The following is a 25536-nucleotide window of genomic DNA, read 5'->3' on the forward strand; positions in this document are numbered from 1 at the left end:
GAGAGGTGCTATATAAATGCAAGTCCTTCTTTTGTTTCATAGGGCTTGAATGCTGTAACATTTATTGCAGATGCACTATACTCAGAACATGGAACTTGTGTAGAAATGTATATTTGTGAGATTTCAGGCCCTTATCTTGAGGGGGATGGCTCCTTGAAGGGTATTTTGGCTGGTACTCTTAACTAAGTGGGCCTCCAAAGGCAGTTCTTGCATTACTATCCGCAATAACTTTTATAACTGTCCCCTTAACTGTCTCGCTCTGGGAGTATCAGTTCTGGATCCGGTATTTTAAGCCACGTTGGCCCAGAGGAAGCACAATACATAATTTTAGCAAATGGTGCTGATAATGGAAGGTGCGCAGATGAAGCAATGAATACCATGTTATACAACAAACAATACAACAGCAATGACCTGCATTTATAACGCCTTTAATATAGTAACCAAAAAATAAAATCGGCAATTCAGAACTTCATTACTCAAAGAGTGGTTGAATGTCGAACTTGGTACCACTGTGAGTGGTTGAAACGGATAGTATAGATGCATTTAAGGGGATGCTAGATAAGCATATGAGGGAGAAGGGAATAGAGGGTTATGTTGATCGAGTTAGATGAGGAAAGACGGGAGGAGGCTCGAATGGAGCATAAACGTCGGCATGGACTTTTTGGGCTGAATAACCTGTTTCTGTGCTGTATATCCTATGTAATCCTAAAACTTCCAAGATGCTTCACAGGAGCGTTATCAGACAAAATTTCACACCAAGCCACATGAGGCGATATTAGGATTGGTGGCCAAAAGCTTGGTCAAAGAGCATCTTAAAAGAGGAGAGAGAGGTAGAGAGGTTTAGCGAGAGAATTCCAGAGTTTAGGGCCTGGGCAGCTGAAGGCACAGCTGCCAATAATGGGGCGATGGAAATTGGGGATGCTCCAGAGGCCAGAATTGGAGGAGCACAGAGATCTTGGAGGGTTGCAGGGCTGGAGGAGGTTTCAGAGATATGTATCAGTGAAAATTAATTTTAGTGAGATGATGCTTTGGTGTGCATTGATTATGTTCTAAAAGTTACAACTTTTATGTGTTCATAACACCGGATAGAAATTATGGCAGATTTGACTACCAGTAGAAGCAGCTTCACCTAAAAATAGAAATAGAACATTTTTTAGCTATGTAATTTTTAATTTATAATTTCAGGGAAGACGTCTTTAATTGGGCCTCTAAATTGACAATTCCTTTGATCAATTAGTACTCTGGTTTCACTGAACAGCTTTCAAAATAATAATTTCAGCCAGGAAGTAGCCCTGTCGGGTTTCTGAAGAACGTAGAGAGAAAAAAAGTGTTTTTTTACAGATAGATTTTTCACACTGAGATTTAAAGACTGTAACACAATCTTATGCTTTGATAAACCACTAGTGTTGCTTTCATGGTTTATGACAATTGGTTGTTTTAATAATTCCCAACTCTTGTGCATCGAGTGTATTTGCAGGTAAGAGTGAATACTGAGGGGAAATTGGAGAATGAAAAGTACAGCGCAAAAAATCTTCCTCTTAGGTGCTGTAAATGATGTTTAATCTTGTAAGGGAAAATGTCTCAAATATTTCCAAGATATTTCACAGAAGGAAAGGGGTGGGGCTGAAAATCCGCTGGCCAGTGATCGCGAGACATACTCCGGGATGCGCCAACCACTGACCCTGCAAGATTTTCTGGGATCAGGGAGAGTCATTGGAATAGCAACTCCCTGCCACTAGGAGCACATCAAGGGTGCCGCCATGCTGAGGAGGGGGTGGCTATTTTGTTAGTAGGTTATCTAACCATTTATTGCCAAAGAATGAACTGTCCTCTTTGGCAGGGACTAGGCTCTGGTGTGCCTCTGGGTTTCACCAAGCATGCCAGCTGCTGATGCTCCCAGCTGGCCTCTGAGGGGTGCTGGACCCAGGAAATCCCGACATAAGGGGTTTCCGCCCCCGGCCCTCCTCTCCCCTCCTGCATCAGTAGCCTGCTTTTTGAGAAGTCAGACACTCTGCCCCACAAGGCTAGATGGAAATACTTGAGACAAAGTTTGGATGCAATGTGCTGGACATTTTAATGAATAAATCATTCAATGAGTTCAGCGGATGAAGAGATACGCCATGAGCTGCGAATTTCCAGAACTTGCTGCTTGATTTACGCCGCTCCACTGTTTACTTCGCACAGAGGGAATATCACCCTGAACCTCTCCGTTATTTATAACAACTTGCTAGATTTGCACAATAATTGTCCATTAAACTTTCTGCAGAAAGTACCCTTTTATCGACATTGATGCAATACTAATCAACCTCTCTGGCCCAGAAAGGGAATAATTTAAACTGTGCTGTGTCTTATTCCTAAAGAGATTTTAAATTTTAACTTTTTTTTAACTTTTCCTTTCTGTCTCATTTTTCTCTTTCTTAATCCAATCTTTCCCTCTCATTATTTCTCGACCTGTACATGATTTGATGCTAATTAACCCGATTTCCTCTCCGTCGGTCCTCTGTTTCTTTCTCAGTCTTTAAATCTCATTGGTTAAGGAGATGGACTGTTGGTCCTGTCATTCACTAGATGCCCAATTGCCCTCGTCACGGCATTATCAGCAAGTTACGGAGCAAAATTAATTGGAGCTGAAGGGTGCGGACAAAAGCCTATCTAATGGGCTCGCCTCAAGATGCCCCACTCCAGCAAAATCTGGATCCAATGTATCTAGTTCCTGATCTAAATAGTGGCCCTACTCCACTTTGCTGCCGGAGTTATGGTATGATTGCGTCTCGGAAGGACAGTGGATTATCAGTTGTGGCTATTCCGTGTTCACTGCGCAGTAATTTGTGTTGCTCGATATGTTTAGCTTCTTGGGATGTTTCTGTTAAGTAATAAATGGATGAAATATTTTCTTCAAAAAACAGATCTTGGCTTCTGAGAAGATGATTCCTTGTCCATATTGCCGTGCTTTCCTCATTATCACTTTTGCATGCTGTCTTTGGCGCAATGTGATATCATTAAATCTCGAGGATCCAAATGTATGCAGTCACTGGGAGAGGTAAGCCAACTTCATGCCTCCATTAAATGCTTCCAATTAGACCAAATCATTTATTTTCTGATCATGTTTATTCAGTTTAAAGCTTCAGGAAATGTATCAATTATGTATCATTGTTTCTTGCATGTATGTGCACATATATATTTCTATTTCTATTTTAAAAATGCTGATTGCATTATAACATCCCAGTCCAAAGTGTATTGAAAAGTCAATTTCAAGCTACCAATATGGCAAAATCCATTTGGATGTAGTATCGGTTACACCTGTAAATTGTACTTGGATAGGCATATCCAACCTGTCACATAACGTTAGATGTATGACCCATCAACTTCCTTCAACATTCTGTTTGTTTAGCTCAGCTAAGTATAGTAGGAAGAACTTGTTAATTTTCATGGTGCTAACATTATCAGCCAGATTATGTAACTGTCAACCCATAAATAAAGTTACTACTTATGGTGGACATACTTCTTTCTACATTACTTTCCCAATAAAGCACTACATTGTACTGTATCCCCCACATGGGATACATTGACCAAAATCTGTGTGATTTGGGAAAGGATACTTTCTGTGATACAGTGCAGATTAAAAGCCTGCACACATCATCAAAGATATGGTTGCTTTGGGATAAGTGCAAAATGCTTGTTGCAAGGTAACTTTGAATTATACGAGTTATGTAACCCAGATGAATTAGTGATATATTTTTAGACAAAGAAGATGAACTGCTGGTAATTGGCCTCATATTTGGGCCTTCGCCTATAGTTTCACGGTTACTGCACTGCACACACAGATTCCACTATTTGTCGCATTCTTTAACTCCCATCCAAGCATTTTCGGTCTTCATTTAAGGGTGTTTGAGGAATCAGACTATGTGAAGATCAATTATCTACTTCTACGTATTCCTAAATAGTTTAGCAAACCAACCAACTTCTACCACCTAGAAGGGCAAGGGCAATAGGCATATGGGAACACTATTGCCTCCATGTTTCCCTCCAAGTCACACACCATCCTGACTTGGAAATATATTGCCGTTCCTTCATGGCCGCTGGATCAAAATCCTGGAACTTCCTCTCTAACAGCACTGTGGGCGCACCTTCACCACATGGACTGCAATGGTTCAAGAAGGCGGGCCACCACCACCTTTTCGAGGGCAATTAGGGATGGGTAATAAATGCTGGCCTTTCCAGCAACGCTCATATCCCCAGAATAAATTTTAGAAAGTTAATAATAGACACACACAACTTTTTAACCATCCCAAAAACCAGAAGAATCTGAGAACATTTATGCAGATTGAACTTCACTGGTCCGGGACTCTCTAGTCCAGAAACATCCATGGGTTGGCATTAGTTTGCGGAACTGTCGCTTTGTGTGGGTGGCATCCCGATTTCTGCACTGTTGGTGAATTGCAGGATCCTCACAAGCTTACTTCCTTTCTGTGTCTGCAGGATCCTCACAAGCTTACTTTCTTTCTTTCTGTGTCTTATATTGCCATTTTGTGGGCATCTTTTGTCAGTCTGCTCTTTGCGACTCCTGAGGGGCATCTGTGCTTTCTTGATCTCGAGTCTGGGGGGGGATTGAGTGCTGTCATAGTACATTCTGAATGACTGGAGCCGACTTTGGTGGGTGGGGGGATTTATTCTATCAACACCTTTATTTATGACTGTGCAGCAAGGATTGTTCACCTTGTTCCTACTCTGAAATAATTTCAAGCCTCCCTGAGGGAGCATTCGCTATGACAATACTGCTGACCTCCCGTGATTCATAAAATTCTCTGTTTTGGCACTGGTCAGGTCCCGAGGTTGCTGGGCCACAGAGGTCCAATCTGTACATGATTGCTCAAAGCTGCTCAGAGGGTCACATCATTTTAACAATATTCATTCATGAGATGTGAGTGTCACCTTGAAGGGAAACATGGAGGTGATGGTGATCCCATGTGCTTGGTGTCCTTGTCCTTCCAGGTGATAGAGGTATTCATTGTTGTGTATAGGAAACAAAACATATCTGTGTGCAAAAATAAAGTATAAGAAATCCCAAATGGTAGATCTACTCCTGAACTATAATGTATACTGAATCACCAGAAATTTTTGTTCAAATATATATTGCAAAAACATGTAAAGAAAATGTGTAGCATTTGACGTGTTTGGACTTCAACAAGATTGTGTCAAGAAATGCGAATTCACCATTATATTACAAGTAACACACTGTTTTCTTTCCAAGCTACTCGGTAACTGTGCAAGAATCCTATGCTCACCCTTACGATCAGATATACTATACCAGCTGCACTGATATTCTGAACTGGTTCAAATGCACAAGGCACAGGTAAGACATTATTCAACACCTCGAGATGATCACTTCATGTAAAAGTAATGACAAAAATTAAGTATCTTGCCTAAGATTTGACTTGATATTGGCATCTTTAATTCTGTAATGGCACATAAGCAACTAAAAAATCAGCTTAATTCACAGATACTATGTCCCAATTGAACTTAATCAAATGTTGTGATGATTTGTCACGACAAGCAGTTTTATCCCTATTGCCAATTGCTTCTTGCACCTGTGAAGATTTTCTCCCCCACCCCATCTCACACAAAGAATTCTGAAGAATACAGATAACTGTGACTTTGTGCACAGATAGGCACTGAGGCAAACTATGTAATCATATTAACCCTAAAGTGCCTGCAAATGTATAGGGGAAGATTTCACCTGGAGTATTTGACTGTTGGTATTATTCGTAGTTGGATGTATTGCCCTGTTAAGACATTCGAACCTTGGCTTCACCAATAACCATTCATATTTTCGTGTCACTTAAAGTTCATTTTTTTCTGCATCATGTTTTAGCTCATGACCTATTGTAATATAAGGCAGTATTCATGGCACTTGTCTTTCAGAATAAGTTATCGTACTGCCTATAGACGTGGCGAGAAAACAATGTACCGCCGTCGCTCTCAGTGCTGTCCAGGATTTTATGAAAGCTCCGAGATCTGTGTTCGTAAGTATTGCTTTTATTTGGAAACAGTTTGGGGTGTTTTTTCAGGGCCTCTGTTGGCCAGGAATGGGGGCTGTAGCAGCCTGAAAATGGTAGTCCCCATTTACTGCTCTGTTCCTGCACACTGCTTTCGATACATAACTCCGATTGTAGGGCCCCAATACAATACAATACAATAATGTCTACTTCAGATTTATTTTGATGGCATCATATGCATATCCATGTTAACAGCAAACTGAAAAGCTATCTTTTACTAGAGCCAGAAGATGTGTGTGCCGACAGCTTTATAATTCTTCAATAACACAGAGCACATTCCCCGCGTTTCTTTTATTATTGAGTGATCAATTTCTGAGGGGAACCATTGGTTTAGATGCGTTTGTAATTATATTTGACCCCATTAATATCAATGTTTCCCGTGGTAAACTATTTGATCTTACAAAGGCTCTGCTGTAATTATCTACTGAAATAGTTCAGCTAAACGCCTTGGCTCTGTGGGAAGCACTCACCTCAGTCTGAAGTTTTGTGGAGTTCAAGTCCTACTCCAGAGACTTGAAAACAAAATCCAGGCTGACACTCCATTGTAGCAGAGAGGGAGTGCTGCATTGTTGGAGGTGCTGTCTTTCTGATGAGATGTTAAACTGAGGCCCCATCAGCCCTCGCAGGCAGATGTTAATTATCCCACAGGCACTGTTTCAAAGAAGAGCAGGGGAGTTCTCCCTGGTGTCCTGGCCATCATTTATCCCTCAACCAACATCATTAAAACAAATTACCTGGTCATTATCACATCGCTGTGTGCAAATTGGTTGCCGAATTTCCTACATTACAACAGTGACTACAATTCAAAAAGTACTTCATTGGCTGTAAACTGCTTTGGGACATCCTGAGGTCGTGAAAGTTATTGTGTCTGTAAGCACTCTAGTAATGACTCCACGAGGCAAGGTTTTGTACTTGAACTGTTGTGACCTTAGTCCATTTATTGCAGCTCCTGAGTGAGGGTACAGTAAGGTGAGCTCCCTTTTATACCTGGTTACCTGTCGTGTACAGGTGACCCCTAGGTCTCCACCAGTTGCACCCTCTGTTGGTATAGGCATAGTGTATACAGTGTGAAGGTACATCCATTAGTCTTATGTAACTGAGTGTAGCGGGAGTATACTTATATTATACATACACAACATCAGGCGCTATATAAATGCAAGCTTTTCATCTGCCGCAGAATGAAAGAAGAGTAAATAATTTTGCATTAATATGTGGCACATTTTTCTCTGGCACAGCCTAATTATACGAATTATATTTTTATTACAGCATAAATGGCTTGCTACGGACTGTTCAATACAAAAGAGACTTTGTTTTGTCTGTAGAGAATTGATTCACAAGTAATAAAAAGATTCAATATACGTCCTTGGTGCCTTTGAGCAGCATCAGTAAACTGACGATAACTGACTTTAACTAGCAAAGTGACACAAAATACTATTCATAAATTGGCTTTCTTTTGCGATGAGATTCCTATCATCATGAGGGAAGTGGTATCTATTGAAAGTTTAGATCTAAGTAATGATAAAAAGTGAAGGAAGTTAGCTATGGTGGACTAACCAGTTCATTTGATAAGTGAGGTAGAGTGATGTAGAACCGAACTGAATTATGTAAGTAACGCAATAACTTTTTTGTTACAATGGGAAAAAAAGCAGATAATTTCAAACAAGATAAAACACGCATGCTAGTAAAGTGGTATTGCATAATTAAATCACTGGTAGCACTCTCGCCTGTGCATCAGAAAGTTGTGGGTTCCACTCCAAAGACTTGAGCACATGATCCAGGTTGACACTCCCAGTGCAGCATTGAGGGAGCGCTGCACTGTCGGAAGTGCCATCTTTTGGATAAGACATTAAAGATGGATCCCCCTGATGTCATGGCCATTATTTATCCCTCAACCAACATCATTAAGCAATAATTATCTGGCACATTGCTGTTTGGGGGATCTTGCTGGGTGCAAATTGGTTGTTGCGTTTCGACATTACAACAGTAACTGCACTTCAAAAAGCTGTAAAGCGCTTTGAGTCATCCCGTGGTCATGAAAGGCGCTATATAAATGTAAGTCTTTTTGTTTTTAGTTCTAAAAATATCCTTTTGCAGTTTTTTAAAAAAAAGGGAATTAAAAAAAAAAATTTCTAATAAAACTAATGCCTCTTTCCTCCGTCACATTAATTGCTCAAATTGATGAGTATCCCTTCCATGACTGTTTTTCTGCTTCCAGCAACAGTGTTGCTTTAACATGGATACAATTCTGTGCCACCACAAAGGCAAGGTTCCCTGTTTAATCAAAACTAAATCAATATACACGCTGATTATTTTCTGTCAGACTTGACAGCTGATTAATTAGAAAGTGAAGTGTTACTGACCAGTTGAACAAGCAGTGAGTATCCCTAATCAATTCATATTTCTACAGCTCTTTTCTAAAAGCGATTGGAATATTGGATGTTATTGCAAGCAGTATAGAATATAAACGTTGAGATGTAATGGTGAATCTATATAAAGACTTAGTAAGACCATAGCTGGAGAACTGTGTGCAGTTTTGGTCTCCACACAAGAGGAAAGATATTGAAGCGACAGAGGTTACAGTGCAGATTCACTAGGATGCTGCCTGGTATGCGGAAATACAAATATGAAAAATATTTGAACAAATTGGGGCGGTTTTCATGAGAACAGGCAGATTAGGAATTGGATAAATATTTGAAGGGGAAAAATATACCGGGCTTCGGGGGTCGGGGGTCAGGGCAGGGGAGTGAGACTAATTGGAGGTTGTCGCTTCGACCAATCAGGCTCTGCTCGTGGCTTACACATGGACTGGCGCCGGGAGTAGGATCGTAGGTAAGGGTCAGCGTCTCTCCTTAACTTTATCTTTCACTTTATATCCTGTCATGTATCTCACACTACTGTACATAACTGTATCTCACCATGCTATACATGACTGTAACCAGAGATGACTTGTAACCACAAGCTTACCTTACCACCAGGGGTGCACTTGCAGGAGACACTGGATACCTGTCCCAGACAGGTATATAAGGACAGGTCTCAGGCAAGTGTGGCATTCGAGAGCTGTGTAATAAAGGTGCAGGTCCTGAGTGACCTTGACTTCAGTATGTGCCTCGTATGAATCTGTACTGCAGGGACAGGACTTTACAGAGGCGACGAGTTATGGGATTACAGAATCCAAAGAATGGCGAACAACGGCTCAGATGAAAAATACAATACTGGAGATAATTGGGAGGACTTTATAGAAAGGCTTCAGCAAAGCTTTGTAACCAAAGACTGGTTAGGCGACGACAAGGCAGACAAGAGAAGAGCCCATCTCTTGACCAGCTGTGGCTCGAAAACATGCACTTTAATGAAGGACCTGCTAGCACCCGAGAAACCAGCAAGCAAGTCGTTTGAAGAGTTGAGCACACTGGTAAGAGACCACCTGAAGCTAGCGAGCAGCCTACACATGGCCAGACACAGGTTCTACAACTACAGATGCTGTGTGGGCCAGAGCATACCCGACTTCGTGGCGGAACTTCGGAGGTTGGCTAGCTTATGTGAGTTCTCCGATGAACTAAGGAGAGAAGTACTGAGTGACTTTTTTATTGAAGGACTAGGCCATGCAGGCATATTCCGAAAGCTCATAGAAACCAAGAACTTGACCCTAGAGGCAGCAGCACTGGTTGCACAGACATTCTTGGCAGGAGAAGAAGAAACGAGGTTGATCTACACTGCGGGTACGACAACTAACGAAACATCGGAACAAGGGGTTCACAGCGTGAAACAAGCTGCTACCCCCACACACAGACAAAGGCAGGAGAGCAGGCCCTCAACAGCAGGCAGTGGTGTCAGAAGCCATCAAGGACCACATGAACGGCCGTTCACACCTCATCAACCCACAATGCGAGCAATCAACTACAAACTGAGAGAAGCTCAAGAGAGATCAGCCAGACGCAGCTCATTCTTTGGAAACAATGGAAGCGGTCTGTGCTGGAGATGTGGGGGAAGGCACTCATCAAGGGGGTGTCGATTTCAGCATGCCGTTTGCAGAAACTGCGACAATACAGGGCATCTGGCCCGCATGTGCAGAAAAATGGCAGCTCGGCTGGTGTATGAATTGGAAGGGTCGGAAAGCAGACCAGAAGACGGTGCGGACACTACCCGGGACACCGATGTACAGCGGGTCAACACGATCAATGGCCATTGCTCCTACAACAAGATGCCTCCAATAATGATGAGGGTCCTGCTCAACGGGATACCCGTCAACATGGAACTGGACATGGGAGCGAGTCAATCTCTCATGAGTGCTCAACAATTTGAACAGCTGTGGCCGCACAAAAGCAACAGACCAAATCTCACAAGGGTTGACACCAAACTAAGGACCTATACCAAAGAAATCGTCCCAGTCCTTGGCAGCGCCATGCTCTCAGTCACCCACAAAGGGACAGTGGATTGTCCCTGGAGATCTCCTAGCACTACTGGGGAGAAGCTGGCTGGCAAAACTAAACTGGAAATGGGATGATGTCCATGCCATGTCGTCAGAGCAACGGACCTCCTGCTCAACAGTTCTAAGTTGATTTGAACATCTCTTTCAGCCAGGTGTGGGCACCTTCAAAGGGGCTAAAGTCAAAATCTACATCACACAGGATGCTAGACTGGTCCATCACAAGGCTAGAGCTGTGCCCTATGTGATGAGGGAAAAGATTGAACATGAACTGGCTTCTACGGGAAGGCATTATCTCACCCGTGGAATTTAGCAACTGGGCAAGTCCCATCGTCCCAGTCATGAAGCCTGATGGATCCGTACGAATCTGTGGGGACTACAAATCTACCATAAACAGAGTCTCCCTACAGGACCAATATACCCGCTGCCCAGAGCGGAGGACTTATTTGCCACATTGGCTGGAGGAAAACTTTTCTCAAAACTAGATCTCACATCTGTGTATATGACACAAGAATTGACCGATGAGTCCAAGCTACTCACCGGCATCAACACACATCGAGGCCTTTTCATGTACAATCGATGCCCATTCGGCATCAGGTCGGCAGCTGCTATATTCCAGCGCAACATGGAGAGTCTGCTCAAGTCCATCCCGGGGACGGTTGTATTTCAAGACGACATACTTATCACGGGCAGGGACACCGACTCCCATCTCCGTAATTTGGAGGAAGTAATAAAGCGGTTGGATCGGGTAGGCCTAAGAGTTAAGAAATCCAAGTGCCTGTTTCTCGCACCCGAGGTTGAATTTTTGGGCAGAAGGATTGCCATTGATGGAATCCGTCCAACAGAGTCCAAAACCGAAGTAATTCGCCTGGCACCCAGGCTCCGGAATGTCTCAGAACTGCGTGCCTTTCTCGGGCTACTCAATTACTTTGGGAACTTTATGCAGAACTTAAGCACGCTGCTGGAGCCTCTACACGTGCTACTCAGGAAGGGATGCAATTGATTTTGATGGGTCACCCAGGAACGCAATAAGGCACGCAACCTTCTGTGTTCCAACAGTGTTTTGGCTTTCTTTGATCCAGGTAAAAAGCTAAGTGATGTGTCAGCGTACGGGGTCGGGTGCGTTTTACAACATGTCAATAGTGCGGGCAAATGACAACCCATAGCTTATGCCTCCAGGTCACTTTCGCGGGCGGAGCATGGGTATGGAATGATGGAGAAGGAGGCGCTCGCATGCGTGTACGGTGTCAAAAAGATGCACCAATACCTTTTCGGGGGCAAGTTCGCGTTAGAAACCGACCACAAGCCCCTAACGTCCCTACTATCCGAAAGTAAGGCAATAAACGCCAACGTCTCGGCGCGCATTCAACGGTGGGCACTCATGCTGGCGTCTTACGACTATACCATAAGGCACAGACCAGGCACAGACAACTGTGCCGACGCGCTCAGCAGGCTATCCCTGGCGACCACGGTAGGGTCTGACGAACAGGACTGTGAGATAGTCATGGCAATCAATGCCTTTGAGTCCACAGGTTCGCCCATGACGGCTCGCCAAATCAGAGCCTGGACGACCAGCGACCCCACGTTATCCCTAGTAAAAAGATGTGTCCTAACCAGTGATTGGGCAGAGGCTCGCGTTGCCTGCCCCAAGGAGATCAAACCTTTCCATAGGCGCATGCATGAGCTGTCACTTCAAGCAGACTGCCTGATGTGAGGCAGCCAAGTAGTTATGCCTCTGTGAGGCAGAGAGGCATTTGTCCGGGAGCTCCACCGCGAGCACCCGGGGATCGTTCTCATGAAGGCCATAGCCAGATCCCACGTCTGGTGGCCTGGCATTGACCTGGACTTGGAGTTCTGCGTCCGACGGTGCACCATTTGTGCCCAACTCAGTGAGGCCCCCCTGAGCCCCTGGCCCACCAAACCGTGGTTGCGGGTGCACGTAGACTATGTGGGCCCATTCATGGGCAAAATGTTCCTCATAGTTGTAGATGCATTTTCTAAGTGGATCGAATGCACCATTTTAAACTCGTGCACCACTTCCACCACTGTGGAGAGCCTTGGAACCATGTTCGCAACGCACGGCATTCCTGACATATTGGTCAGTGATAATGGTCTGTGCTTCACCAGCGCAGAATTCCAAAATTTTATAAATGACCACGGCATAAATCACGTTAAGACGGCACCGTTCAAGCCAGCCTCCAACGGCCAGGCGGAGCGAGCAGTGCAGATCATTAAACAAGGCATGCTCAAAATCCAAGGTCCCACGCTGCAGGGCTGCCTGTCGCGACTGCTGCTGGCATACAGATCTCATCCGCATTCATTGACTGGAGTTCCTCCCGTGCAACTATTACAGAGCTTAAAGACTAGGTTCTCGTTAATCCTCCCAGACATGCATGAATGAGGCAAAGCGCCGGAAGCTAACTGAGTACCATGACCGAAATTTGAGGGGGAGGTGGAATGAGATAGAGGACAAAGTGTTTGTGCTAAACTATGGCAGGGGTCCCAAATGGCTTGCAGGGACAGTAACAGGCAAGAAAGGAAACAGGCTACTGGTGGTACAAATGGACAATGGCCAAACCTGCCAGAGGCATGTAGACCAAGTCAAAAGTAGATTTACCAACAACACTGCTGAACCAGAGGCTGACTACAATGTGGAACTCACACCACACCTGGTGGACAGACAGAGGGAACAACCTGAGGAAAGGGCAATCCAAACAGACAGCCCAGGCGAGACACCAACAATCATACTGAACGAAACAGACAGCCCAGGCGAGATACCAGCAATCACCCCGAAAGAACAACAGGCACCAAGGCAAACAACTGAACCACAACTAAGATGCTCCATGTGAGAGCGTAGACCCCATGAGACTGAACCTATAAAGACAATAAGACCTTGGGGGAGGATGATGTCATGTATCTCACACTACTGTACATAACTGTATCTTACCATGCTATATATGACGAACCAGAGATGACCTGTAACCACAAGCTTACCTTACCACCAGGGGTGCACTTGCAGGAGACACTGGATACCTGTCCCAGACAGGTATATAAGGACAGGTCTCAGGCAAGTGTGGCATTCGAGAGCTGTGTAATAAAGGTGCAGGTCCTGAGTGACCTTGACTTCAGTATGTGCCTCGTGTGAATCTGTACTGAGGGGACAGGACTTTACATCTCCGATCTCCAGTTTTTTTTGTGTGTAATGTATGTGTTTTTTTGAGGTGTTGGTGTTCATTGAGGTAAGCGGGGGAAGGGAAGGGCTGGCGGCAGATTGAGGCGCCGAAGCTGGGCCTGAAGAATTTTTAAACGGAGTGATTCTGGACGACTAAATGCTGCGCAGTAGGCATTTGCACAACGCAAGTGCAGAACGCGTCTGGGTCGTTGTCACCAGCTTTGTCACCAGTTGATCTCCTGTGGTTCGGAAAATTCTCTGGTCCGGCACCGGTCAGGTCCCAAGGGTGCCAGACCAGAGAGATCCAACTGTACCTTTTAAATGTGATGAGGGTTACTGCCTATACCACTCTTTCAGGCAGTGAGTTCCAGACCCCACCACCCTCTGGGTGAAGAATTGTTTCCTCATCTCCCTTCTGATCCTTCTACCAACTGCTTTAAATCTATGCCCCCTGGTTATTGACCCCTCTGCTAAGGGAACTAGGTCCTTTCTATCCACTCTACATAGGCCCCTCATATTTTTATACGCCTCAATTAAATCCTCCCTCAGTCTCCACTGTTCCAAGGAAAACAACCCCAGCCTATCTGATTTTTCCTTTTAGCTAAAGTTTTCCAATCCTGGCAACATCCTCATAAATCTCCTCTGCACCCTTTCTAGTGCAATCACATCCTTCCTGTAATGTGGTGACCAGAACTGCACGCAGTACTCCAAGCTGTGGCCTAACCAGTGTTTTATACAGTTCTAGCTTAACTTCCCTGTTCTTGTGTTCTCTGCCTCAGCTAATAAAGGCAAGTATTCCGCATGCCTTTTTAACTACCTTATCGACATGTCCTGTTACCTTTAAGGCTCTGTGGACATATACTCCAAGGTCCCTCTGTTCCTCCGTACCTCTCAGGATCCTCCCATTTATTGTGTATTCCCTTGCCTTGTTGCCCCTCCCTAAATGCATTACCTCACTTTTCCAGATTGAATTCCATTTGTCACTTTTATGCCCAACTCACCAGTTCATCGATATCTTCCTACAGTCTAGAACTTCCCTCCTCACTGTCAACCACATGGCCAATTTTTGTATCATCTGCAAATTTATTTATCATGCCCCCTACATTTAAGTCTAAATCATTAATATATGCTACAAAAAGTAAGGGGCCAAGTACTGAGCCCTGTTAAATGCAAGAGACCCTGGAAGAAATGTTTTTATATAGAGGGTTGTTTATCTGCGCTTGAAGCAGAGGCCAAAGCGACATTTAAGAATAGGCTAGAAAGATGTTTAGAAGAAAGGGGATGAAGGGTATGGGAACAAAGCAGGCAGATGCGATTAGGGCAACTCTATTTGGAGGATAAATATCAACATGGATTGGTTGAGCCAATTGGCCTGTTTTGATATTGCAATTTTATGTGTTCATTTTTTTTCACAAGAACAATTTAATATTAATGTTTAATATTTATGAAGGGTTTTGATAGAGTAAATAAAGAGACACTGTTTCCACTGGCTGGAGGGGTGATAACCAAAGGACACAGATTTAAGGTGATTGGCAAAAGAACCAGAGGCGACATGAGGAAAATTTTCCTTTTTACGCAGTGAGTTATTACGATCTGGAACACACTGTCTGGAAGGACGGTGGAAGCAGATTCAATAGTAACTTTCAAAAGGGAAATGGATAAATACTTGAAAAGGAATAATGGGGAAAGAGCAGGGGGAATGGGTCTAATTGGATAGCTCTTTCAAAGAGCCGGCACGGGCAGGATGGATGAATGGCCTCTATGTGTTGTCGCATTCTACTGGTCTTTCTACAAATGATTAAAAATATGCTGTTACTTGAAGCTATTCCAGTATGCTTTTATTTTAGTTTCACAATTAAGGGCCTTTGCGTTTTAAAAGCTGTGCTTGACATCTTGTTGCACCATGAAATTTGTAGAACATTGTATGCTTTGTACAACTTTATCCCGGTATGTACTTGATCAAAAATAACAATATATGCACAAAGCGATTATAACATGTGACGTTGGTCACCATAACGCTTGAATTTTTATCTGGCTCCTGATCATAGATGGTAATTCATTCTCAATAACACTTTATTATGGTCATGTGAATAATAAGTTATATAAAGAAGCTTCAAATGCTGAAAGCTACTGTTCCTTCCATCCAGCTCAGTGTCCGATTTTCCTTCCTACAAATGTAGAAAGTAGTGATCCCAGATGATGATCGGAGCTTCTTATATGTGGCATACATTTTTCCCTGCATTTACTGTGCTAATATTGCTGCATAATCATAGGAGTGAGTGCACCGTGGACCAGCGCACAGTGAACATTTTTCTTGCTATAACCCATGTGTAGAGGAACATTTTGGTCTGAGTTCGTAATTATAATTTGGTGTTTCTTAGAATTACACAGAATTTACAGCACAGAAACAGGTCATTCGGCCCAACTGGTCCATGCCAGTGTTTATGCTCCACACCAGCCTCCTCCCACCCCTCTCTGTCTCACCCCATCAGCAAACCCTCCATTCCTTTCTCCCTCATGTGTTTATCCAGCTTCCCCTGAAATGGATCCATGCTATTCGCCTCAACCACTCCCTGTGGTAGCAAGTTCCACAGTCTAACCATTCTCTGGGTAAAGAAGTTTCTTTGAATTCCCTATTGGATTTATTGGTGACTACCTTTGTAATGTCCTTACACACTACTATAAACTCACACGAGGCACATTCTGCAGACAAGGTCACTCTGTGACCTGATCCTTTATTCACAGGACCAAGAAGTGATGACCCTGCGTGGGATCTCCCTTTATATACCTGGATGACCAGGTGAGGAGTGTCTCCCACAAGTTCACCTCCTGTGGTCAAGGTGTGCATTTCTTAGGTGTATACAGTGTACAGTGTTGTTATGAAGGTTACATACATGACATCACTCCCCCAGCCCCCCGACCCCCCCCCCCAACGTCTTATGGGGTCAAAGGTTAAGTCTTTCAGGCGGTCGACGCTCTCTCGTGGAGCGCCGCAGTTGGGGCTCTGCTTGTTGAGCCTTGGCATGCGTCTCTGTCACCTGTGGTGATTCTGCTTGTCCGGGCTGGCCGCAGGGACTGTGCATGCTGCTGAATGTTCTTGTTGCTCGTTCACTAGCGGTGGTGTGGGCAACATCTCATAATCTTCCTCAGGTTCCTCAGTGTCCATGCTGAACCTTTTTTTTACTTGGTCCAGATGCTTGCGGCATATGTGTCCATTGTTAAGTCTGACCACGATGATCCTATTCCCCTCTTTGCCAATTACAGTACCCTCAAGCCACTTGGGCCCCAAAGCGTGATTAAGAACAAATACAGGGTCATCGATTTCTATACATCTCCCCTTTGAGTTACGGTCATGGCACTCATTTTGGGACTGGCGCTTGCCCTCAACAATGTCTGACAGGACAGGATGAATGAGGGACAGCCGAGTTTTAAGTGTACGTTTCATGTGTAGTTCCGCGGGCAGGACTCCCGTGAGCGAATGTGGTCGGGACCTATAGGCCAGCAGGAAGCGCAATAGGCGGCATTGAAGGGAGGGTCCTTGAATCCGGAGCATGCCCTGTTTTATGATTTGAACCGCATGTTCCGCCTGGCCATTGGAAGCCGGCTTGAATGGTGCTGTCCTGACGTGTTTATTGCCATTACCCGACATGAACTCCCGGAATTCATAGCTCGTGAAACACGGGCCGTTGTCGCTAACCAGGATGTTCAGCAAGCAGTGGGTCGCAAAGACCGCACGCAGACTCTCCACAGTGGTGGGTGCCGTGCTCGAATTCAAAATGATTCACTCGGTTCATTTCGAGTACGCATTAACAACAATGAGGAACATCTTTCCATGAATGGACCCGCGCAGCCTACGTGAATACGTGCCCATGGCCTGGTGGGCCAGGGCCACGGGCTGAGTGGGGCCTCCCTGGGCAGCTGGGCACACATCGTGCACCTGCGAACACAGTGTTCCAGGTCTGAGTCAATTCCCGGCCACCATACATGTGACCGGGCAATGGCCTTCACTAGCACGATGCCTGGGTGCTCGCTGTGGAGTTCCCTGATGAATGCTTCTCTTCTCTTCTGGGGCATGACTACCCGGCTGCCCCATAGTAGGCAGTCGGCTTGGATGGAGAGCTCACCCATCCGTCTGTGAAACGGTCTGACCTCCTCGGGCATGCTCCGTGTGCGGGCGCCCAATCCCCAGTCAGGGCATATTTCTTAATCAAGGATAGGAGGGGATCTCTGTTGGTCCAGATTTTGATCTGGCGGGCTGTGATGGGGGAGCCTGCGCTGTCAAAGGCTTCAACGGCCATGACCATCTCAGCGCTTTGCTCTGCTCCCCCCTCAGTGGTGGTCAGTGGAAGCCTGCTGAGCGTATCAGCGCAATTTTCGGTGCCTGGCTAGTGCCGTATGGTGTAGTCATACGTAGCCAGCGTGAGAGCCCATCGCTGTATGCGAGCTGATGCATTGGCATTGACAGCCTTGCTGTCTGACAACAGGGATGTTAACGGCTTGTGGTTTTGCCAAAAAGGTACTGGTGCATCTTTTTCACCCTGTAGACACATGCGAGTGTTTCCTTTTCAACCATCCCATATCCCCGTTCTGCTTGGGAGAGCGACCTGGAAGCATAAACCACAGGTTGGAGTTGGCCCTCATCATTACTCTGCTGTAACACGCACCCAACCCCATAGGATGATGCATCACATGTCAAAACCAATTTCTTACAGGGGTTGTACAGAGTCAACAGCTTATTAGAACAAATCAGGTTCCACGCCCGATTGAAAGCCCGTTCCTGACTGTCCCCCCAAAACCAATTGCAACCCTTACGCAGGAGCACTTGTAGCGGCTCCAACAATGTGCTTAAGTTCAGCAGAAAGTTCCCGAAATAGTTCAAGAGTCCCAGAAATGAACGCAACTCCGATGTGTTGCCGGGCCTGGGCGCATGCCGAATCGCCTCCGTTTTGGATTCGGCAGGTCAGATCCTGTCTGCGGCAACCCTCCTGCCCAAAAACTCGACCTCTGGGGCCAAAAACACACACTTGGACTTCTTTAGTCACAGGCCTACCCGGTCCAGTCAGCATAGCACCTCCTCCAGGTTGTGGAGGTGTTCCTCGGTGACTCGATCCGTGATAAGGATGTCGTCCTGAAATACGATTGTTCCGGGGATGGATTTGAGCAAGCTTTCCATGTTCCTTTGAAAGATAGCGGCTGCTGATCGAATGCCAAACGGTCACCTGTTGTAGACGAATAGCCCCTTGTGCGTGGTGATGGTGGTCAGCAGCTTGGATTCTTCGGCCAGTTCCTGAGTCATGTCGGCTGAAGTGAGATCCAACTTGGTGAACAGCTTGCTGCCCGTCAGCGTGGCAAAAAGATCCTCCGCTCTCGGAAGCGGGTATTGGTTTTGTAGTGACACTCGGTTGATAGTGGCCTTGTAGTCGCCACAGATCCTGACCGAGCCATCTGCTTTTAGGACAGGGACGATGGGGCTTGCCCAGTCACTGAATTCAACGGGGGAAATTATACCCTCTCTTAGCAACCTGTCCAACTCACTCTCAATTTTCTCCCGCATCACATACAGCATAGCTCTGGCTTTGTGGTGCACTGGTGTGGCGTCCGGGGTGATGCGTATCACTACTTTGGTGCCTTTGAAAGTCCCGACACCAGGTTGAAATAGTGACTCAAATTTCTGTAGGACCTGTGAGCATGAACTTCGCTCCACAGATGAAATAGCGTGCACATCCCCCCCCATTTCCAGTTCATCTCGGCTAGCCAGCTCCTCTCAAAAGCGCGGGACCATTTCCCGGGACAATCCAGAGTGGCAGCCGGTTCTCTGATCCATTATGTGTGACCACCAACATTGCACTGCCTAGCACTGGGATGATCTCTTTGGTGTACGTTCGTAATTGCGTGTCAATGCGTTCTAGTTTGGGTCTGCTAGCTCTGAGTGGCCATAGTTTCTCGAATTGTTGGACACTCAGAAGTGACTGGCTGGCCCTTGTGTCCAGCTCCATGCGCACCGGGATGCCGTTTAATAGGACTTTCATCATCATAGGTAGCGTTTTGGTATATGAGCTGTGGATGTTTGCCACATGAACCCGCTGAACTTCAGCGTCCATTGCTGTGTCCCAAGCATCAATCTGCCTTGCAGACCCCTCTTCTGATTCATCTGCCTCGTAATTTAGCCTCGCTGTGGGTTTACTGCACAATCTGGCTAAATGTCCACTGAAGTTACAATTTCTACAGGTAAATTGTTGAAATCTATAGGTTTTTGCAGCATGTCTGCCCCCGCACCTCCAGCATGAGCTGAGATCGTTGTGAACAAAATGGCCGTTTCCAGGCATTCCTCTCTGATTGTCGCTTTGATTACTCTTGAGCACTCTGTTAATGGGTGTCAATGGCCCCATCCCGGGACGCATTGTCCACCGTGATGGCGTAAATGTTCATTCAACCTGCCATTGTCTCTGTTGAGGACTCACTCTAGAGTCTGTTGCTGCTGGGTGGTGTCGAATTGCCCTTGCCTGCCTGTGGGGTTCTGAGTCGCGTTTACAATGTTAACTCCTTGATCTATCGCCACGTTGATAGCAGAGTTGCTCGCGTATATTTTGGTTTCCTCCTCCCCCGCCATAAAGTTCTGAGCCATCAACAACGCCGCTTCCAAGGTCAAGTCCTTGGTCTCAATTTGCTTTCTGAAAATCCCGGCATGACCAATGCCCTCAAAGAAATCCCTTAACATCTCCCCCCTGCAGGCGTCTATGAACTTAGAGGCTGGCCAAGTGCCGAAGGTCCGCAATGAAGTCCGGTATGTTCTGTCCTTCCCGACGTCGGTGTGTATAGAATCAGTGTCGGGCCATGTGTTTACTGATCGCCGGTTTAAGGTGCTCACTGATCAGTTTGCTGAGCTCGTCAAAGGTTTTGTCCGCCGGTTTCTCGGGTGCGAGCAGGTCTTTCATCAGCGCGTACGTCTTAGGTCCACAGCTGGTCAGTAGATGCGCCCTTCGCTTGTCAGCCGCTGCCGTTCACAGCCAGTCCTTCGTGACAAAACTCTGCTGGAGCCTCTCAACGAAATCGTCCAAGTCCTCACCAACACAGTACCGTTCCTCTATGCTACTGGTGGCCATTCTCGTGAGTCGTTGATTCCCGTTTCTCGTCGCCAAATGTAATGTCCTTACACACTACCATAAATTCACATGAGGCACATTCTGCAGACAAGGTCACTCTGTGACCTGAACCTTTATTCACAGGACCAAGAAGTGATGACCCTGCGTGGGACCTCCCTTTATATACCTGGATGACGAGGTGAGGAGTGTCTCCCACAAGTTCACCCCCTGTGGTCAAGGTGTGCAATTCTTAGATGTATACAGTATGCAGTGTTGTTATGAAGGTTACAGTTACATGAAGGTTACATACATGACGACCGTATATTTATGGCCCCTAGATTTGGGCTCTCCTGTAAGTGGAAACATCTTCTCCAAGTCTACCCTATTGAACCCCTTCATAATTTTAAAGACCTCTATCAGGTCATCCACCTCAACTTATCTGTTCCTCTGCTATGGTTTTCCTCATCTTTTCCCTCTTGTTGATTCTCTCTTCAGTTTTCTCATGCTGAATCACCTTCGCTCTTTTCTCTCCTTCACTTACTGAGCTTATTTTCCTTCACCCCCCCAACCCACGCCTCACCAGCAGATTGCCAGTCAGCCAGTGGTGCCAGTATAACACACTGAAAGAAAGTGAGATTGTTTGAGGACATTTAGATTTTTTGTAGTAAGAGTGATCAAAAAGCCGACTGATGTCTACAATTTCGGGAAATCATTGCAGTGTCTAGACATGAACATAACAATATGATTTCACAAAGATGAGGATTGAGAAATTATCCAGTTAACACAGGAAAACTTATTTTTTCAAAAATATGTAATTGCCAAAATTAAATCACTTACCAATAACATTCTCAGAATAGGGGGTCGGCTATTTAGGACTGAGATGAGGAGAACTTTCTTCACTCAGAGGGTGGTGAATCTTTGGAATTCTCTACCCCAGAGGGGTAGAGAATATATTCAAGACAGAGATCGATAGATTTTTGGATATTAAGGGAATTAAAGGATGTGGGGATAGTGCGGGCAGGTGGAGTTGAGGTAGAGGATCAGCCATGGTCTCGTTGAATAGCGGAGCAGGCTCAAGGGGCCAAAAGGCCTGGTCCTGCTCCTAGTTTCATATGGGCTCAATTTCCCCCAGTTATCTGCGTCGTTTTTTTTTACCTAAATTAAAATATCCAAGTTTCCCCAAAGATTGTGCACCAGCATAACTCAGTTAGTTACGATTTTTTTAGGTTTGTTTTTTTGCGCGTCATGGGGGCGTAACCTGATTTCTGCGCCAGTTTTTCATATTTATGCAAATTTGGCCAACTTGCATTTTTCCTCGGACGGCGTATGTGACCATTCCCAAAAAACCTTCTGGGCACTTAAGAAAAACCAGCGCACATTAAAAAATCGGCAGAGAAAAGACGCCATGGTTTTTAGACAAAGTTTTGGAGGGAGTCAAGAACACATTAAGTCTGCATCATGAAGCTCAATTTTTTCAAACTTAAAATGCAGAAAATGGAAGTCTAATGCAATCCTTTAATTTTGGATTTAAAAAAAAAAAAGTGCCACACCACCACCGAACGTCTCCAAACTGGGCTCAAGGATCGGAGCGTCGGCCGGCAGAATTGGTTCCTCGCCCAGATAGGAGCTCAGCTTCAAGAGAAGCCCAGGGTTGGTGGGGGGTGGGGGGGAGGGGGGGCGGTGGTGGAAGCCGAACTGAAGGGATGAGAACCCTTACACTATGCAGCAGCATCAAAAGAAGCCTGGGGTGGTGGGGGTGGGGGGGGTTGTTTGCCGAGCTGCTGTGTCCGGGCGAGGGAGCGATTCTGCCGGCCGACCCTCGATCCCGGTGAGACAGCGTTCGGTCGATGGTGGGGTGGTACTTTGAAAAAAGACTGAAATTAAAGAATTGCATTAAACTTCGTTCCCCAAATATCCTCACTCGAATGCCTAACTTCCAGTTCTAAGCAAACCTATTGCGCATGCGCAGACCTGATGTGGTCCATACTAGGGCGTCGACCATTGGGGGAGAGAGAACAAAGAAGCTTGTCCTGCTGTTTGAGCTTCTTGCATAGGTACAATTTAATCATAGGGGCAATACTGACAATGCCATACCTCGTAAAGCCTTCTGTATGATGGTGCCGCGGAGGAGATGATTGATTTGACGTCATCGCATGAGGAACCTCAGAGCACGTAGGATGATGGGCAGGAGGCCTTACCCACGTCGGGTATATCAAGACAGGCGTTCATACCTGCATCTGAGTGATACAGACTGTGTGAGAAGGCTACGTTTCCGCAAAGAAGTTGTAACCGAGATCTGTGTATTAGAAAAAGCAGACCTGCAACCTAGAAGCATCATGAGGACTGCTTTCTCAGTTGCAGTGAAGGTTACAGCTGCATTTTCATTCTATTCATCTGGATCATTCCAGGCACAACTGGGGATGTGTGCGTTATTTCTCAACATGCAACACATATCTGCATTCGGCAGGTGACTGCCTGGAGAAATGACTACATAAAGTTCCCCATGACCGCCCAGGCAATGATGAAAGGGCTGTGGGCTTCTCCAGGATTGCTGGCTTCCCAAAGGTACATGTTCCTGCATCACCTTGCAAGCACCTTTTGTTGTGTACGTAACCTTCATGTAACTTTCATGTAACAACACTGCATACTGTATACACCTAAGTAATGCACACCTTGACCACAAAGGGTGAACTTGTGGGAGACACTCCTCACCTGGTCATCCAGGTATATAAAGGGATGTTCCACGCAGGGTCATCACTTCTTGGTCCTATGAATAAAGGTACAGGTTACAGTGACCTTGTCGCCAGTATGTGCCTCGTGTTGATTTACAGTAGTGTGTAAGGACACAACGGGAATCAACGACTCACGAGAATAGCCACCGGTAGCACAGAGGAACGGTACTGTGTTGGTGAGAACTGGGACGATTTCGTTGCGAGGCTCCAGCAGAGCTTTGTCACGAAGGATTGGCTGGCAATGGCTGACAAGCGAAGGGCGCATCTACTGACCAGCTGTGGACCTAAGACGTATGCGCTGATGAAAGACCTCCTCGCACCCGAGAAGCCGGCGGACAAGACCTTTTGAGGAGCTCAGCAAACTGATCGGTGAGCACCTCAATCCGGCGAGCAGTATACACATGGCCCGACACCGATTCTATACGCACCGACATCGGGAAGGGCAGAGCATACCGGACTTTGTTACGGACCTTCGGCGCTTGGCCAGCCTCTAAGTTCACAGACACCTGGGAGATGTTACAGGATTTCTTCATTGAGGGCATTGGTCATGCTGGGATTTTTAGGAAGCTAATTGAGACCAAGGACTTGACCTTGGAAGCAGCGGTGTTGATGGCTCAAACCTTCATGGCGGGGGAGGGGGAAACCAAGACCATATACGCGCGCAACTCTGCTCCCAACGTGGCGATGGATCAGGGAGTTAACATGGTAAACGCGACTCAGAACCCCGCAGGCAGGCAAGGGCAATTCGACACCAACCAGGCAGTAATAGACTCTAGGCTGGGTCCTCAACACAGACAATGGCAGGTTGAACAGACATTTACACCATCAAAAGGGACAATATGTCCTGGGATGGGGCCATTGACACCCACAAACAGAGTGTTCAAGAGTAATCAAAGAGACAGTCAGAGAGGAATGCCTGGCAACAGCTCTTTTGTTCACAACAATCTCAGCTCCGGCTGGAGGTGCGGGGGCAGACATGCTGCGAAAACCTGCATGTTTCAACAATTTATCTGCAGAAATTGTAACTTCAGTGGACATTTAGCCAGAATGATCAGGAAGCCTGCAGCAAGGCTGGTTTACGATGCGGATGAACCACAAGAGGGGTCTGCAAGGCAGGGTTAAACTTGGGACACAGCAATGGACGCTGAAGTTCAGCGGGTTCAGATGGGAAACATCCACAGCTCATACACAAAGACACCACCTATGATGATGAAAGTCCTATTAAACGGCATCCCGGTGCGCATGGAGCTGGACACAAGGGCCAGCCAGTCACTTCTGAGTGTCCAACAATTCGAGAAACTATGGCCACTCAGAGCTAGCAGACCCAAACTAGAACGCATTGACATGCAATTACGAACGTACACCAAAGAGATCATCCCAGTGCTAGGCAGTGCAATGTTGGTGGTCACACATAATGGATCAGAGAACCGGCTGCCACTCTGGATTGTCCCGGGAAATGGTCCCGCGCTTTTGAGAGGAGCTGGCTAGCCGAGATGAACTGGAAATGGAGGGGATGTGCACGCCATTTCATCTGTGGAGCGAAGTTCATGCTCACAGGTCCTACAAAAGTTTGAGTCACTATTTCAAACTGGTGTCGGGACTTTCAAAGGTACCAAAGTAGTGATACGCATCACCCCAGATGCCACACCAGTGCACCACAAAGCCAGAGCTGTGCCGTATGTGATGCGGGAGAAAATTGAGAGTGAGTTGGATAGGTTGCTAAGAGAGGGCATAATTTCCCCCGTTGAATTCAGCGACTGGGCAAGCCCCATTGTCCCTGTTCTAAAAACGGATGGCTTGGTCAGGATCTGTGGCGACTACAAGGTCACCATCAACCAAGTGTCACTACAAGACCAATACCCGCTTCCGAGAGCGGAGGATCTTTTTGCCACGCTGGCAGGCGGCAAGCTGTTCACCAAGTTGGACCTCACTTCGGCCTACATGACCCAAGAACTGGCCGAAGAATCCAAGCTACTGACCACAATCACCAAGCACAAGGGGCTGTTTGTTTACAACCGGTGTCCATTTGGCATTCTTCAGCAGCCGCTATCTTTCAAAGGAACATTGAAAG

General features: G+C 46.0%; 1 protein-coding gene across 3 annotated transcripts in view; it reads left to right on the forward strand.

The window, feature by feature from the left end:
* megf10 (multiple EGF-like-domains 10) overlaps positions 1-25536 on the forward strand; it is a 293005-nt gene that overhangs the window by 92052 nt on the left and 175417 nt on the right. For all 3 annotated transcript variants that reach the window (XM_070887065.1, XM_070887086.1, XM_070887076.1), the window contains exons 2-4: positions 2907-3040; positions 5252-5353; positions 5923-6023. In XM_070887065.1, the coding sequence (XP_070743166.1) occupies positions 2925-3040; positions 5252-5353; positions 5923-6023 (319 nt within the window). In that variant the 5' untranslated portion in view covers positions 2907-2924. The remainder of the gene's footprint in view (positions 1-2906; positions 3041-5251; positions 5354-5922; positions 6024-25536) is intronic.

The sequence above is a fragment of the Pristiophorus japonicus genome, chromosome 1 (assembly GCF_044704955.1).
Source record: "Pristiophorus japonicus isolate sPriJap1 chromosome 1, sPriJap1.hap1, whole genome shotgun sequence".
NCBI lineage: Eukaryota > Metazoa > Chordata > Chondrichthyes > Pristiophoridae > Pristiophorus > Pristiophorus japonicus.